The sequence below is a fragment of the Oncorhynchus nerka genome, linkage group LG10, assembly GCF_034236695.1.
Source record: "Oncorhynchus nerka isolate Pitt River linkage group LG10, Oner_Uvic_2.0, whole genome shotgun sequence".
NCBI lineage: Eukaryota > Metazoa > Chordata > Actinopteri > Salmoniformes > Salmonidae > Oncorhynchus > Oncorhynchus nerka.
The window spans coordinates 32072408-32090322 of NC_088405.1; the positions used below are offsets into that span (position 1 = coordinate 32072408).

The window sequence follows — 17915 nt, forward strand, 5'->3', positions numbered from 1 at the left end:
CCATTTTTATGGAAATCTGTTAGTAAGGTACTCAATTTATATCAAAACGGCTGCATTGGGCATTTAAATATATAAAATGGTTGAACCGGTCACATTCTCTAAACTTTGGGTGAGTTTCAAGTAGCCTCTTCTTGAGCGATCCTTTGTGAAAAATGAAGACGGCTCCTCAGCTGTGCCGTGCAGCTACGCAGAAGTGAAATATTTTCATGTTCTGTTTTGTCTGGCCCGGACTGCTTACTTTTGGGTTGCACTCAGTTAAGGGAGAAATGGACTGGGCAGCTTTAAAAAGCATTCGATTACCATACGGCTCCACATTGTACATAGCCCCGCCAAACCCCAGTGGAAGCGGAGGGATTGAGCCTGATGGAGATGCTGCTGCCTGAACCTCAAAGGGATCTGGAAGACCATCTAACGTGGGTCTCTCTCAGACAAAAAAAGTCTAACAATCTTTATCTTTCATTTCTACTCCTGTCTTTTAATTCTCTTAAATTGAACTTGCGGTAATATGGTTATGGACAGCTGTAATATTAAAGAGGAACACTGCAGTTCTGCAGGTAGTGTAGGTAGAATAGGTACAGGAAATGACTGCTCCCGTGTGTTAATACACAGCTCAGAGTTGGTGAGAGCTGGCAACGCCAAGGTCGTGTATTGAATACCCACAGGGATCACATATGAATGCACTCACTGTACTGTCAGTCACTTTGTATAAAAGTGAATGTTAAGTGGCATTTGTTATTATATCTATTAATACTACAAGCTATTTTCTGTTGCGGATAGTCTTGAATCTAGCAGAAAAAAACAGTGCTATTCCGCTCTGCAATTCAATTAATCACATGTCGTTAGACTACCTTCTTTGCGTCAGGAATAGACTGAGTAAATCCTTGGGATGTCTGCTCATCATCTCTATTTGATTACAGTCCATTAAGAGGACAGAGAGGTGTTAGTAACATCTGCATCACATGGTTAAAACTGTCTGGATGCCATTAAGACAAACAAATAAATAAACAAACAATCTAATCTAAGGTGCAAAACATGTATAACATATGATCAACATTAGTGTCATGGTTACAGCATGATGTCATGTCATAAAGAATGGCAATAACAGCTTCCTGATTAAACATGCTTGGTCCATTTGCTATGTATTAAATAGGCCAGGTTTTCAGCTCTCTGTGTCACTGTTTAAGGACATTTTTAAAATGAGCTACACTCACTCTTAAATGGACATACATTCTTGAGTATGTATTGTGGGTGGCTTGGCATGAAAAATATCATGGATTAATATCCTAGCGGTAATGTATGGTAAGATTTTCACAGCTTCTACTAGCAACCCGCAAAATGAAAAGCTGGGCTTGCCTTGGTGGGAGGTTGCTGGCGTGACTGACAACCTGAAAGAGCACTTTATGCAGCATGCCAGCAGGCCACGTGTAAGGCGTTGCCAGAACAAACAAAATGAATATCTATTAAGGAACCCTTTTGTTAGCATTTTCGATGAGGGTAGTGGGGGCTTCCAGTTGAAGCTCGCATCCGCTACAAGACCATGGTGCTTGCCTACGGAGCTGTGAGGGGAACGGCACCTCAGTACCTCCAGGCTCTGATCAGGCCCTACACCCAAACAAGGGCACTGCGTTCATCCACCTCTGGCCTGCTCGCCTCCCTATCACTGAGGAAGTACAGTTCCCGCTCAGCCCAGTCAAAACTGTTCGCTGCTCTGGCCCCCCAATGGTGGAACAAACTCCCTCACGACGCCAGGACAGCGGAGTCAATCACCACCTTCCGGAGACACCTGAAACCCCACCTCTTTAAGGAATACCTAGGATAGGATAAAGTAATCCTTCTCACCCCCCTTAAAAGATTTAGATGCACTATTGTAAAGTGGCTGTTCCACTGGATGTCATAAGGTGAATGCACCAATTTGTAAGTCGCTCTGGATAAGAGCGTCTGCTAAATGACTTAAATGTAAATGTGTCCTGGAAATCAAACCCCATGAAACATTTAGGGGGTGGATTTACAACCTAGTCTACCTTCAGTGACAAGGTAGGTAGAGAAAAGAAAAGAGCTGATCCTGAAAAACTAATTGAGCAAAAGCTATAGAGAGCGATCCATAAAAGATATGACTGACTATAGCCCAGGAGTGAGTTATTATAATATTTTCCATGTAGGAAAAAACAAGCACAATGAAAATAAGGAAGAAAAGCCAAGCATATGCATTGGTCGGTTACACTAATTCATCAATCATAGTTGCATTATTCATCATATTTATTAGGGTTGTCTAAAGCAATTCATTGCTATAGATGAATGGAACTTCTCCTCACAGTGCTTCCCTGGTGCTATACTACTGTAAATATTAATAACACGGCCAGTGAAAAATCATGAACTGAGCGGTGAACACCAGATGACCTGGGGATAAGCTGTGAAAATAAGAACATAAAGCCATTTTCCCAGAAAGAGCAACTGTACAGTAAAATAAATCTAGTGGCACAAAGATCTTCGTAGATTTGTAAAAAAGCAGTCGTTGAAACTCCCTGTAACATTTCATCTTACTCCATCCTGTCCCCCAGATTCCAGCATCTAGCTACAGTAGGGCATACTGGACTCTGATCCTGACATCAAAAGGACCAATTAAAGCCCTGGGTACTGTAGGAATGTCCACTATTGGTTCTCTTCCAGAGACCATGCACAGCGTTTCCCGTTCCCATGTAAACAGTAGCATTCCCCCACGGTGGATTGCATGCCTGCACCCACTCCCCCACCCAACCTCTGCTGCCTCAGACCATGCCAAGGAGACCATGCCAGTCTACTAAGTGGAGCGCAGTCTTAAGTGGGAGCAGACCAGAGTAGTGCAGGCACGCTGGGCCTATAAAACATATGAATCAGGGGTCCTAGACTAAAACGTAAGCCCTGGTTTCCCCAGGAGGTCCACCAGACTCGGCGCAGAGAGACCGTCTGTCTCTTATATAACCAGCTGGCAAAGCCTCACGGTGGAATAGGAAAGAGATCCAGATGATGGGGCCGAGCCAAGAGGTATAAAACACTCCAAACCTGTTTCTCTTTCGGGCCGACCCTGTGCGCCTACTCCTATGCAATAACAGTGTTCTCATGACTCTGCAACACGGGCCCTAACACACTGACAGTCCTGTCATTGTTCCCAGGTGGGCAGAGTCACTGTCAGCAATGCCAGTTATTTATAGAGAGTAGCATAGAAAGGTGCTGTTCTCCAATCTGTCACTGCTAATCATCTAAAGGCACCTTCAAAACATACATACATGTCTGTCTGTCTGTCTGTCTGTCTGTCTGTCTGTCTGTGTGTGTGTGTCTGTGTGTGTGTGTGTATGCATGCTTGGGTGAGTTTCCAAGTAGTGTAGGTGACGTAGGTATACTGGATGGATTATATATATATTCAGTATGATGCTTGTATTCTGGCACAGATCTGCCTGCTGAACAACGGGAGTAAAGACGATTGTGTACATTTTCCAAAGGAATAAGTTATGAGGTGCCATGTACAATATATAGTGAATCCAAGACTGTCATCAAGAATTTGGAAGAACATTTTGAACCTCTGCACCTTTTTGGCCCGCCTGCGGCAGCGGCTCGGCTGTGGTAGTGGATACTCACGCTTGGTGCACCGCTGCGATCCAGAGGCCTTACTCCATCCGTGACAGCACTGCCCTCCACAGACATTCACCCTGCAACAACACCCAGAGACAGAGATCGAGCATTGTCACACACACAAGACAAACTCATTTTGCCTAAAACTCACTTGCTGGTGGGCCTAGTGACCCACCTGTGCCGCCCAGCCTGAGATGAACCAGTAAAACTGGGCCAGATCTGGTTTTTTAGGGTTTCCTTTTATTGGAGGTGAAGCTGGGAGTCCCTAGCCTGGTGCTGAGACTGTGGGAATTTCCCACTAATCATACATCTGAGAGTGCTGCGACTTGGGGCCCTGCAAATTCTGGTCTTGCTCCTGAATACAACAGGATCTGTGCCATTTCGCTTGACTACTTAGTTTTCTTTGTGCATACTTTATTATTTTAGAAACAGTGCTTTAAATTAGATGTTTTTCTTTCTCTCTTTTGAGTGGATGTTAATACATTTCCTTATTTCGTATCAACTTGAAAGTGGTGAAAAAATAAATGAACTTGAACTTGAAATGAATTAGTTTAAATGTCTCAAACAAGTAGCCTACAGTATTGCACGTGTTTTGATATGTCAGAAATATCAAAAGGCTACCAGAAACAAATGCACTGTATCATTTAAGATGGTCTTGCAGACTATTCATTTAACAACCATCATACTGTATGTTCATGTTAATTATTATAGTGAATACTTTGGCCAGACTAAAAGCGAGTTCCTTTACCAGGTGCATGACTACAGTACAGTAAGTAGTACGTTGACCCAACATAGGCAATACATTTGTATACCAGACCACCTTGATATCCAAGAGGATAAGTAGCCTATAGACAGACAGATGAACCCTTCTGCAACAGGAACTATTTTCAGACACCCACTGGTTAACTTACCCTGATATTTTCATTTGGTGACTTTGGTGAACGTTGTGGCTGGTCTGCCGAATGACTTGCTGGTGCTGAGTAAACTGTGTATCCTGGCGAAGCGGGATCGGGTTCGCTTGGTTGCCCATCCTACGGGTTCGGACCTGGTTACCGTAGCTGGCCGTGAGCTCCACATTGTAGGCATGGGGCTGTCCTGTGGCACTGGAGCGGGAAGAAATGGAACTCACATGTACCCTGTCCGTCCCGCTCGGACCTGGCTGCAACACGTAGTATCTCCTAAAGCCACTCTGATCCGTGGACACAAATGCTGGTGACATGAATAAACCTATAGAAAACAAGAGGTCCCATCTGATCCAAGCCATATCCAGTCAGTAAACGCGTAAAGACAGAATACTTTCGGAAAACTTTATCACAAATTCCTTGATGGTCGGATGTTTCTTCTGCGCAGTCTGAATCTGGAAAATAAAAACTCCCGACTTTAACGCAAGTAAAACAGTTCTATATCCCTGAACATATTCGTCTATACTTCGCCTTGCAGCCCGAATTTAAAAACGATAACTAAAAACGTAGTTAGTTATCTTTAAACTTTAAAAAGTAAAAAATAAAATAGTAAATAATAAATGTAAAAACGTGATCATGGATCTAAAAACAGAATATAACACTCCTTTATCCCTGTTCAGGGTAGGGGGGAGCTGGACAGCAGATGTTACGGCTGCTATGGCTATGTCTGTGCAATATTTTACCCTGCAGATGAGATTGAAAACTCTTTAAAAAGTTTCACTGTGTAAAGGAGTTAGTGTCAGAACTGAACAGCCAATCTCCAGCAGACATGACGTCAGGAGTGGGACGCTTATTGGAACACACTTGTGGGGCTGAACCCTAAAAAAAGAAGAAGTTTGGAGTGCGTAGGGCTCCTAGCTTAGACTGTAAAAGATTCCTAGTCCCCAAAGATCTAAAGGAAATCCATTCCTCAAGACGCATGTACTTTCTACTTGCTGTCGGCAAGAGCGCGCGCTCCCCACCCCAAAGTGACAGCAGGCATAACCCAGGTTGTACAGCAAGTTAATGAGTGATAAGAGTATAGCAACATGCTTACAATAATGACCATTTATAAAATAACACCCAATAAGCCAAATGTAATGTGTACAACTACTTCACGTAACAGTTCATAATTCATATTTATAAATAACAACATATGTATGTAGGTGATATGCTGTTATAGTCCTCCATCTTATTGTTACTTCTGCCCCATAAAGTCCTGCATAAATCATAAAGGAACTACCATGCGTCATAAACTATAAACTACCAAATATTTATAAAGCCATGTGTGCACCATTATTCATCCAACAACCCTCATGAGTTACTTGTCAACAGTTGTGCTGGGGCCATTCCTGGTGGCTTCTATTCTCTCACGGTTATCCCTGGTCGCTGTCCTCTTACACAGCAGGGTTACCAGCAAACCCTGTGTAAATTCTTCAACATTTCTTTCATTGAGGATTGCAGGGGATATTCCAGTACTGGAGTGAATTCATTGAAGACATGCACTATGGAGCAGACACAGTGGTTTTAAGGGCCTACACCCAGATGAAAATGAGCCCCATTGAGTCATTGTGTGCGCTTCGGAAAAACATGCACAGTACCGTGAAGTCTTATGACGTTGGTTCTCTTGAGTGAGGGATATCTATCTAATGGTCTTAAAAACTCTGTCCCCCATTGAGGCTTGAAGTGGGTGGACACCACAGGAGGCTGCTGTGGGGAGGACGGCTCATAATAACGGCCGTAATGGAGCAAATGGAATGGCATCAAACATCAAATGCCATTCAACTTATTCCGCTCCAGCCATTACCACGAGTCTGTCCTCCTCAATTAAGGTGCCACCAACCTCTTCTGGGGGACACTGGATACAGTGGTGTCATACATAGATGAAAAAAAGAAAGCCCTCCAGAATGAGGGCGAGGAAAGGAGCGGTTTGGGAAATGTTGCTCTGAATTTGACACACGAGGTAATGGTAACCAGAAGCCAGTGTCTGTGGAGCAGCATCCTCGGAGAAGGGGACAGATCTGTGGAGAAAGACAGGGTGAAGCACGTGTCACCAATGATGCAACATCAAATACACTACACATACACAACAGTAAGTTGACACCCCTTTCAAATGAGTGGATTTGGCTATTTTCAGCCACACCCGTTGCTGACAGGTGCATAACATTGAGCAACCAGCCGTACAAACTCCGTTTTGGGTTTCCATGGCCGAGCAGCCGCACACAAGCCTAAAATCACCATGTGCAATGCCAAGCTTTGGCTGGAGTGGTGTAAAGCTTGGCGCCATTGGACTCTTGAGCAGTGGAAACTCGTTCTCTGGAGTGCTGAATCACGCTTCACCATCTGGAGGTCTGACGGACTAATCTGGGTTTGGCGAATACCACGAGAACGCTACCTACCCAATTGCATAGTGCCAACTTTAATGCTTGGTGGAGGACGAGGAATAATGGTCTGGGGCTGTTTTTCATGGTTAGGGCTTGGCCCCTTAGCTCCAGTGAAATGAAATAACGCTACAGCAAACAATGACATTCTAGACAATTCTGTGCTTCCAACTTTGTGGCAAAAGTTTGGAGAAGGCCCCCGTGCACAAAGCGAGGTCCAAACAGAAGTCGTTTGTCGAGATCGGTGTAGAACTTGAGCCCTGACCTCAATCCCATCAAACACCTTCAGGATGATTGGAACGCAGACTGTGAGCCAGGTCTAATCGCCCAAAATCAGCCTCATTAATTCTCATGGCTGAACAGAAGCAATTTCCCACAACAATGTTCCAACATCTAGTGGAAAGCCTACCCAGAAGAGTGGAGGCTGTTATAGCAGCAATGTTCCAACATCTAGTGGAAAGCCTACCCAGAAGAGTGGAGGCTGTTATAGCAGCAATGTTCCAACATCTAGTGGAAAGCCTACCCAGAAGAGTGGAGGCTGTTATAGCAGCAGAAGGACCAACTCCATAATAATGCCCATGACTTTGGAATGAGATGTTCGACGAGCAGGTGTCCACATACCTTTGGTCATGTAGTGTAGCTGAGCAGAAATGCAATCCTCCAGTCACTGATTAAATCTGGGTAATTCTCATGTGCCATAACTGTACATGTGCCCAGCAAACACAGCCAGAGTCTGAAATGAAGTCTCAAGATGTTCTGGAAAACATTTAAGTCATAGCAAGTCTGTGGGAAGGGATCAACATAGACATACACAAGTTGTATGAACAATCTTTCAGTCAGTGAGCTTTCAGGTGACAATGTTTCTATACAGAATGTTACTCTTCTGATAAAGGTTCGGATAAATCTTATTTTGTAATAGAGTCCTTGCTCATGGACGTCCTGACCAAAAACTACCCATCCCGATGATTGATTCCTTATTCATTCATACCACAATGAATATCATGAAACGTGACGCCATTTTGGTGTTGCTCGTAGGCAATGACCTTACCATTGTATTTCAGCTGCAGTTGGTACTTTATGAGGATGTTGTCAAGTTGTCACTAAGAAACACCAGGAATGTTGAGAAGAAACAGGAGGTTGAACAAGCATCCTCTGTTTCCCTGCTTCAAAGGGAGGCCTCTCCAAATGTATGACGTCATGGCAGCAAATCAGTGTTATGTTTGACAATTTGGAAGAGTTATATTACAACTAGCAGGCAGATATAACTATATTCTCCCTGTGTCTGCTGGATATGATAGTAAATAATGACAACTCTAGTAATGACCATCATTTCACATTTGTATTAAATGACTGACATTTTGGGACAGAAATCTGGTTATGATCGAGTGGTTTGGAATGCAAACAAATTATGTAATCAAGACCTGTTGAATATATGGAATGTATTGATACATTATTCTTATGGGTGATGCACACTTCCTTCCCAATCCATAAATGGTCACCAGATTGAAAAAATAATGTGCCATTTTTATAACATATGACCTTTATTTTGACGGAGTCGATAACATCAAATCAAATTTCATGAAAGAGAACTACAGCTATGACATACAGAGTATACAGAACATTAAGTACATCTGCTCTTCCCATGACATAGCCTGACCAGGCGAAATATATGATCCCTTATTGATGTCACTTGATAAATCCATTTCAAAATCAGTGTAGATGAAGGGGAGGATACAGGTTAAAGGAATTTTAAGCCTTGAAACAATTGAGACATGGATTGTGTATTTGTGCCATTCAGAAGGTAAATGGGTAAGACATGTAAGTGCATTGGAACGATGTATGGTAGTAGGTGCCAGGCGCACTGGTTTGTATCAAGAAGTCTAACGCTGCTAGGTTTTTCACGCTAAAAAATGTCCTGTGTGTATCAAGAATGGGCCACCACCTAAAGGACATCAGTGGGAAGCATTAGAGTCAACATGGGCCAGCATCCATGTGGAATGCTTTCAACACCTTGTAGAGTCCATGCCCTGACGAATTGAGGTTGTTCTGAGGGAAAAAGGTGGAAGTACAACTCAATATTAGGAAGGTGTTCCTCATATTTGCTATACTCAGTCGATAACACATGTCCATATCTACTCGTATAAAAGTAATTTTCTCCCTAAGTCACTTACACTGTAGGCCTTTCCTCCAATGCAAGGCAGAGACACAGGCCATGACAAAGAGGCACAGGCAAAGAAAAACATTTCTACGATAGCAATAAAACAACAAGTATGATAAAACAAAGGCAATGTCAAGGTCATTTTGATTTGGGAGAGAAAATCCATGAGGAGAAGATGGTAGGATCTGTCTGTAGCCCCGGGGCCCGAGGCATGATGATGATAAGATAGCTGTACTGTGCGGGGGCTGCCTCCATGGTGTCTGTCCTGTGTGAGTGAGGCGATACTTTCATGGCCGAGTGCTTCCCTGGTGATGAACGTCCACACTTTCCTGTCCTGCTTCACATTCGTACATTTCTCATCTGCAGAGCTCTCACTGCGCCTGCGGGATTCCAGCTTTGAGGGGGGGGGGGGTTATGACTAATACATTCTAACAAGGCAAGCGTGGTTCTATGATCCTAAGGCTTCATCTTTGTACAATTTATGGATGCATACACTTCCTGATTTCTATAGTTTCCGCAGAGAAGGTGTCTTTTTGATGACCTGCGGGGTTGAGCTAGCATTCCTTAACTATGATTTATACCACAAACAGCACATATAAAATTACACTTAGTACATACAAGTGTATCACAGTCCTTTACAGTTAGTTGCATCTCTTCTTCCCTGTAAAAGCATGTAAAGTACTCTTGGTAAGGACCAGGGTGAGGGGTGCAGGTCTCCTCACAGTGTCCCTAGTAGCCATGTCTGCTCTGGGATAAGTTTACTGTAGGAGGTCCTTAGAGGTGTGTCTATAGTGAGGCATTCATGCTGATTCGCTGCGCAGCTGGCCACTCTGGTCCTGCAGCTCCGTGATAAGCTGTTCCAGGTCTTTGACTTCATCAATCAGGTCGCCATGGATCTCCCCAGAAGCAACATCTGTGTGCAGTTGCTGAGGAAAATCAGTGTAAAGAAATTAAATTACTACATTTGGTTAAACATTATCGCAAAAAACGTGAGGTTGGTGAAGTAGTTCAGGATTGACTTGATGTGAGCAGTCCGATACATCTGTATGATGTGGTGGGGTGCTGGCATCAAGACCAAGTGTACTGTACTGTACCTTGGCTTTAGTGGCCAGGCTTCTCAGGCTGAGACGAGTGGAGGACAACATCGGCAATGCCTCCTGGGGGTTACTCTTCTTTTTACTACAGCTGAGGGTCACTGTGAACCCAGAAATGTGAGAAATAGAGACAGAAAATACCTATTAGCACAAATATTTGTGATTAAAAGACAGAGACCCTTATGTCTAATAATATGAGTGACTGCTGGAAGGAAACAACCACCCATCATGGAAGGGTCAGAAGAGATGAGGGGTTTCTGGGTCGGCGTCCATGGACCTACCTACCCTGGTGAGACACTGTGGCACCATGGACCTATGCATGACTAACAGGTCTCATATAGACACATGACTGTGGGTTATACTGCACGTGTGTGAGTCATTTCTCCTGGGACTGGTTAATGGGCGCTCCACCTCCCTCAGGGAGATTTCTGCAGTCAGTGACACTTCAGTGGGCCTCATCTCATTACACTGAAGACACTTCCCCGCTCAAACCCGCCGCAAGTGGCCTGGCAGCTCGCAAATTAATAATAAGACGAGACCTTTTTCCCCAATGCCTGTTTAATCACTCCTGTGATTACTGTCCGAGATAAGATCATCAAAATGTCCTTGAACGCTTCCCAGTGAATCTGCATTCAACAGGATGAAACACCATCCACACAAACACCATTCATGACCCCCACAAAGTGATGACTAAAGCTCAGAAGAACCGGTGTTATCCTGTGCTGCTTTGAGAAACATACCTGAACAAAGCTATGTTCCTGAGACCAGTGATGATATTGATGGGCTATTTCCCCTGCATCGCAGTCTTTTGTCTTGGTGTTTACACGACACCTTTTATCTCGCTCTCGCACGAGGAAAGGAAAACAAGCGGCAGTCTCTTCTCCCCTCTATCTGCGCTACACCTTTTCCCTGTATGGTCCCATTCAGCCGCGACGGCACGAAAGGTCAAAACGGCGTGATTTATGGATGAAGACCTCTTCTGCTCTACCCTCCTCGTTCTCATCACTCTACTTTTTCTCATCCCTCTCTTCCGAGCTCTGTGGAGCTCTACTTTTTCTCATCCCTCTCTTCCGAGCTCTGTGGATGCAGTGTCCAGGCCCATCATAGAGGTTACAAAGTTGAGTTGAGCGAGTGAGGCTGTAGTAGAAGGGCTTGGTGGGTTCTGATTAGAGGTCGACCGATTAATCGGAATGGCCGATTAATTAGGGCTGATTTCAAGTTTTCATAACAATTGGAAATCGGTATTTTTGGGCGCCCATTTCCGATCTTTTTATACCTTTATTTAACTAGGCAAGTCAGTTAAGAACACATTCTTATTTTCAATGACGGCCTAGGAACTGTGGGTTAACTGCCTTGTTCAGGGGCAGAACTACAGATTTTCACCTTGTCAGCTCAGGGGATCCAAACTTGCAACCGTACAGTTAACTAGTTCAACGCTCTAACCATTGCCTGCCTGTTACGCGAATGCAGTAGAAGCCAAGGTAAATTGCTAGCTAGCATTAAACTTATCTTATAAAAAACAATCAATCATAATCACTAGTTATAACTACTAATCCAGTTTAGGCAATATTAACCAGGTGAAATTGTGTCATTTGTCGTGTGTTCATTGCACGCAGAGTCAGGGTATATGCAACAGTTTGGGCTGCCTGGCTCATTGCGAACTAATTTGCCAGAATTGTACATAATTATGACATAACATTGAAGGTTGTGCAATGTAACAATAATATTTAGACTTAGGGATGCCACCCGTTAGATAAAATACCGAACGGTTCCGTATTTCACTGAAATAATAAACGTTTTGTTTTCGAAATGATAGTTTCCGGATTCGACCATATTAATGACCAAAGGCTCGTATTTCTGTGTGTTATGTTATAATTAAGTCTGATTTGACAGAGCAGTCTGACTGAGCAGCAGTAGGCCCGTAATCATTCATTCAAACAGCACGTTCGTGCGTTTTGCCAGCAGCTCTTCGCAAGCACAGCGCTGTTTATGACTTCAAGCCTATCAGCCTAATGGCTGGTGTAACCAATGTGAAATGGCTAGCTAGTTAGCTGGGTGTGCGCTAATACTGTTTCAAACGTCACTCGCTTTTAGATTTGGAGTAGTTATTCCCCTTGCGCGTCAAGGGCCGCGGCTTTTGTGGAGCGATGGGTAACGATGCTTCGAGTGTGGCTGTTGTCTATGTGTTCCTGGTTCGAGTCCAGGTAGGGGCAAGGAGGGGGACGGAAGCTATACTGTTACACTGGCAATACTAAAGTGCCTATAAGAACATCCAATAATCAAAGGTTAATGTAATACAAATGGTATAGAGATAAATAGTCCTATAAATACTATATTAACTACAACCTAAAACCTCTTACCTTGGAATATTGAAGTCTCATGTTAAAAGGAACCACCAACTTTCATATGTTCTCATGTTCGGAGCAAGGAACTTAAACGTTAGCTTTTTTACATGGCACATATTTTACATGGCACACATTTTACATGGCACATATTGCATGTTGGCACATATTACTTTCTTCTCCAACACTTTGTTTTTGCATTATTTAAACCAAATTGAACATGTTTCATTATTTATTTGAGGCTAAATTGATTTTTATTGATGTATTAAATTAAGTTAAAATAAGTGTTCATTCAGTATTGTTGTAATTGTCATTATTACAAATAAATAAATAAAAATCGGCCGATTAATCGGTATCTGCTTTTTTGGTCCTCCAATAATTGGTATTGAAAAAATCATAATCGGTCGACCTCTAGTTCTGACCCATTAGTTAAGCCTGTCTCTCTTATAAATGATTAAGATCAACAGCTCTCTGGGTCTTTTCTGACAGGCTGAAGGAAAGGGGCAGCATGTGGGAGTGTTTTGGGATACCTACCACAGCCTGTGTGTGTGAGGAATTAAGTGTATGTAAGGCGTGTGTGTGCGCACGTGCGAGAAAAAAGGTGTGTGACCTGAGTGAAGATGAGCCCTAGCGACAACATCAACCCCAGAGATGTGTTGGGGAAGGCTGGGCTGAGTCCTTCCACATTGCTATTCCTACCGTGTTATCCTGACTCCCTCTTATGTTTAATTCAACACAGCATCCGGCTGTAATGAAAAATCTGGGGATTCTCGAGATTAACAACTTTAATGGAGTTCTCCTGTAGGACACTCTCCTTCCTTTGCCTGCTGTCTCCATCTCCACTACATCCCCCAACCCCCTCCACACTAACACGCAAAGCAATTGTTTGGATCGGGATTGTGTCTCGCAGAGGGCAGTGGGGTAAGCGGCTTGTTTGTCTTTTTTACTCTTCTCTTGTCTGCAATCCATCAGGTCTGCTCCCTACGCGGCCTGACGCAAAGGCCTGTAGGAGACGTGACATTAAGCGTGATGGAGTGTTCGAAAGTCTCTGCCATTAAGCGGCGGCTCACGTGTGGCTCGGGTGTGTCGAAGAAACGTGTGTGTGTGTGTGTGTGAGACAGGGCCTAAAAGTAACACCCACCAAATGTGGGTAGATTTTGGTATTGTCAGGTAAGAATGTCTAATTCACCAGCCACGTTGCAGGTGGTTCACTCAACGCTCAACAATGCGAGCATTTCATAAAAATAGTCAAGTCAAGTATGGCACGAGTGCTAGTTGTGATTTTACAGCAAAAATAAATGCTGCAATAGCTGTTTTCAAAGTATTTCTGCCGTTTTGTTTCATATCTGGTAATGCTCAAAGCAAATCGGAATCCTAACACCATAGCTATCCCACCTCGCGCAACAACACTGCCTGTCTAGGGGGCTGTGAGCACTGAGTAATGTGCTGAAAGATTTGTTTTTAAAAGCAATGCGCTCAGGCATTGGTCTAATTTACTCTAAAGTCTATTTAAAACATTTGTTTTGGTAACTACATGATTTGATATGTGTTATTTCATAGTTGTGATGACTTCACTATTATTCTACAACGTCAGAAAGAGTAAAAATAAAAACCCTTCAATGAGTAGGTGTGTCCAAACTTTTGACTGGTACTGGACCTGCCACAGTATGTGGGATAAGGTCTACGCGTGTAGGGGCAGGGAGTACGTCACTCACCGTTGGCAAGAGCTATGGCTCTCCTTATCACCTCCTTGAAGGTCCCAGTGTCTTTCTCCCAGCCGCTGACCTGCACCTCACAGCGATGGGCCTTGGACAGGAACTGCAAAGCCTGACACACACAAATACGCACACACACAAGAAAATCCATGAAAAACAATTATCCCCCCAACATACAGAATGTTGTGGGCTACCATTTTTAATTAAATATTAACTTCCCATGAAGCCATAAACCCTCGCCAATCTGTTGGCCACACCAATCCATTTGAGTTGTAATGAACACACTAAGTAAACACTTTGAGTGAATAGAAAATGAACAGAAATCATCGCTGTGGCGTGACTGGCCTATGAGAGGCAGCGGAAAGACAAATGACATAACAGGACTGTCCTCACAAGTCACGCTTAGGACATGATTAAGGAACAGTTTTATCAACAGCCCACTGCGTATGACAAGAATACACAGAGCCATCTATCACTGTGTGGCCACGTGCAATTTGCTCACCATTAGTTACCATCGCCTATGAGTTATCAATGAGCCTATAAATAGCTTTTAACAGGCTCCAAGCCCATTACAATAATGACTTTTTCACCTCCCCTCCGAGCTCACAAAGTATATTTCACGTGTGGCGTTTGCACAGTCAAATGTCACGGGAATGTTAGAGGGCCTTACTTTCTCGTTGTCCTCAGGCCTGGTGCTGTGGCCGTCTCCGTAGAGCAGGGCGTAGTGACGCCAGATCTCAGCGTCAGTGCTGTGGCGGGACGTGACGCGCCCCAGGAGCTCCTGGACCTTGGCCCGCAGAGACGACGCCTGGTCGCCATGGTTATCTGTCATGTCCTCCACCACCGCTCGCACCAGGATCTCTAGAATCTGGAACACAGGAGAGTGACAACGTGAACGGACCGCTCCTCTGGTTTGAAGTGGGAGGAGTCAGAAAGAGTGGAGCGACTGCTCGTTTAAAGCGGGTGGTTGTGGTTTGGTGTGTGAACCTGACTACACTGGCTTAAATTACATATGTCCTCTCTCAACATAAAACCATTTGGGTTGCCTCAATGTTGCGTGGTTGTGTCATCCTCCGTTTCTAGTTTGGTGATTGCCGTCTGAGCAGGAGGCTATTTCACACCGACGCTTTTCGCACTTGGTTTCAATTTCACCTCGCACCCAACTGAATGGGTGGCATTTGCTCCCTGCTCAAATTCAATATGCTTGGCATTGAGAGTGGAATATAGAGTGGAATAAAACTGCCAAGAATTCATGGGACTTGTTTTCTATTGTAACAAAAAATGGAAATGTATGCACAGTCACGATCATCACGCAGTACAATTAAAAGCGCTTCAATAAATAGCCGAGAGGGCAGAGCAACGCTGGATTTCAAAACATGACCTCACCCTCTTTGTTCACATTAATTAAATGCTTTCCCATATGAATAATAAAACGGTATCATCAGCAAGGTGAAAACAAATAATCAAGTTACAACGCAATACACACCACTCACTCACACACGGGCATGTCACAGTCATAGCTATATATACTAAAATGTTCCATAAGCAACAAGCGGGAGAGACCGAGGATGATATCAATGAGAAAAATCTCAAAAGGTATGTCCATGTGCTCCACTAACAGCCAGGAAGTGCAGCAGCGTTCACGGGCCTTGTCCCGTCTGTCCAGGGGAATGTTATTTGTGAAGCCCTCATGCACCGCTCCGAATACCAACACTGAGCAAGCTGAGTAAAGGCAGGGGAAAGGAGACAGAGACAGATGAATGGTGAAAGGTGTGAGCTAAGGGTTGGAGATGTCTCCCCTGGGTTTGTGTAGTCTGTGTGTGTGCGGGTATGTGTGGTCTCGATTGGAGGGGTGTGTGTGTGTGGGTAGTCGGAGGGGGTAAACTGCAAGATCTGTGCATCTCCTCACGCGTCTGTGTGCAAGTGTGAGTCTCCCCATGCTAGTCTTTGAGTTGGTGTGTATGTCTACCATGCGCGTGCCAGGGTGGGGGGCCTGGTTTCCCAGAAGTTAGCTAAGCCAGCTCCCTTTGAAGTCGTGGCACTAGCAGAGAGCCTGTTAGTGAACAGTTTGAAACCCAGGTGTTCGCTGAGCCAAGCTTTTTACTTTATCCCACGTTTGATTGTTCACAGTAAAAATGTAGCCAAAGGTGAATGAGACCTCTAGCCTACTGCACATATCCATACAACCACTTATAGGGAGGGATTTCACATTCACTGAATCACCAGAAGAGCCCATGCATTTCTTGAAGGATGATTGTGTGTTTGAAAATCACTTCCAAATTGCATGTCTAAAGAGGCTGTTTAAAGACTCCATCCCAGAGTCTTGACACGAGTTACCAAATGACCCAGCTCTTAGTAAGTTCAGCTGCAGCCGGGCTGGCACACTGCCTCTGCTCGACTAGATTATTGTTTAGTCTCCAGTTGACTGTGGCGTGCCCCGCCGGTGGAGGAGGAAGAGAATCTGTGAGGAAGCAGATCTGAAAGCTGTAAGTGGAGTGAACTTCAACAGGCATGAGGGAAAGGAAAGGCCCCCTTTACAATAAATCTGGTCCAAACCAGACAATCAAACACCTTATAACCAGGCTTCACAGACAACTGTTCTGTATCTATACCTGGGGCTAAACCTTCCAGATGGCTTTCCAACTGAATACTGGCATAGCCAAGCTCCTAGCAATCATGCAATGTTCTTGAATGACTAAAGGCCATTAAAAGTACAATCCAGTAAAATGGTTTGATAATTAATTTGAAGAAAGTTATCTGTGTAGCACTCTCTGTGTAACAGAAGATCATAAATGAGATCTGTTGAAACGAGAGCACTTCTATAAGGGCTGTTCCAGAATGTGTGTGGTCTACTGCCAGCTAGCCTACATAGTCAACAACGCAGCCTCTGCCAGCTAGCCTACTTCAGCAGTACTGTATCATTTTAATCATTTTAGTCAATAAGATTCTTGCTACGTAAGCTTAACTTTCTGAACACTCGAGACGTGTAGTCCACTTGTCATTCCAATCTCCTTTGCATTAGCGTAGCCTCTTGTGTAGCCTGTCAACTATGTGTCTGTCTATCCCTGTTCTCTCCTCTCTGCACAGACCATACAAACGCTCCACACCGCGTGGCCGCGGCCACCCTAATCTGGTGGTCCCAGCGCGCACGACCCACGTGGAGTTCCAGGTCTCCGGTAGCCTCTGGAACTGCCGATCTGCGGCCAACAAGGCAGAGTTCATCTCAGCCTATGCCTCCCTCCAGTCCCTCGACTTCTTGGCACTGACGGAAACATGGATCACCACAGACAACACTGCTACTCCTACTGCTCTCTCTTCGTCTGCCCACGTGTTCTCGCACACCCCGAGAGCTTCTGGTCAGCGGGGTGGTGGCACCGGGATCCTCATCTCTCCCAAGTGGTCATTCTCTCTTTCTCCCCTTACCCATCTGTCTATCGCCTCCTTTGAATTCCATGCTGTCACAGTTACCAGCCCTTTCAAGCTTAACATCCTTATCATTTATCGCCCTCCAGGTTCCTCGGAGAGTTCATCAATGAGCTTGATGCCTTGATAAGCTCATTTCCTGAGGACGGCTCACCTCTCACAGTTCTGGGCGACTTTAACCTCCCCACGTCTACCTTTGACTCATTCCTCTCTGCCTCCTTCTTTCCACTCCTCTCCTCTTTTGACCTCACCCTC

General features: G+C 44.4%; 2 protein-coding genes across 8 annotated transcripts in view; both read right to left on the bottom strand.

Annotated features, from left to right (window-relative positions):
* The window catches only part of LOC115135153 (latent-transforming growth factor beta-binding protein 1-like), a 133950-nt gene extending 128670 nt beyond the window's left edge, over positions 1 to 5280 (bottom strand). For 6 of the 7 annotated variants that reach the window (XM_029669517.2, XM_065023217.1, XM_029669516.2 and 3 more), the window contains exons 1-2: positions 4518 to 5279; positions 3613 to 3683 (exon numbers count right to left, since the gene is read on the bottom strand). In XM_029669517.2, the coding sequence (XP_029525377.2) occupies positions 3613 to 3683; positions 4518 to 4870 (424 nt within the window). In that variant the 5' untranslated portion in view covers positions 4871 to 5279. Of the gene's footprint in view, positions 1 to 3612; positions 3684 to 4517 lie in introns of all 7 variants that reach the window. The other variant, XM_029669519.2, reaches the window with a different exon arrangement.
* A 2968-nt stretch (positions 5281 to 8248) lies between these two features.
* The window catches only part of ttc27 (tetratricopeptide repeat domain 27), a 129366-nt gene continuing 119699 nt past the window's right edge, over positions 8249 to 17915 (bottom strand). Inside the window, exons 17-20 of the mRNA XM_029669520.2 lie at positions 14908 to 15105; positions 14238 to 14349; positions 10181 to 10281; positions 8249 to 10012 (exon numbers count right to left, since the gene is read on the bottom strand). Of these exons, the coding sequence (XP_029525380.1) occupies positions 9887 to 10012; positions 10181 to 10281; positions 14238 to 14349; positions 14908 to 15105 (537 nt within the window). The 3' untranslated portion in view covers positions 8249 to 9886. The remainder of the gene's footprint in view (positions 10013 to 10180; positions 10282 to 14237; positions 14350 to 14907; positions 15106 to 17915) is intronic.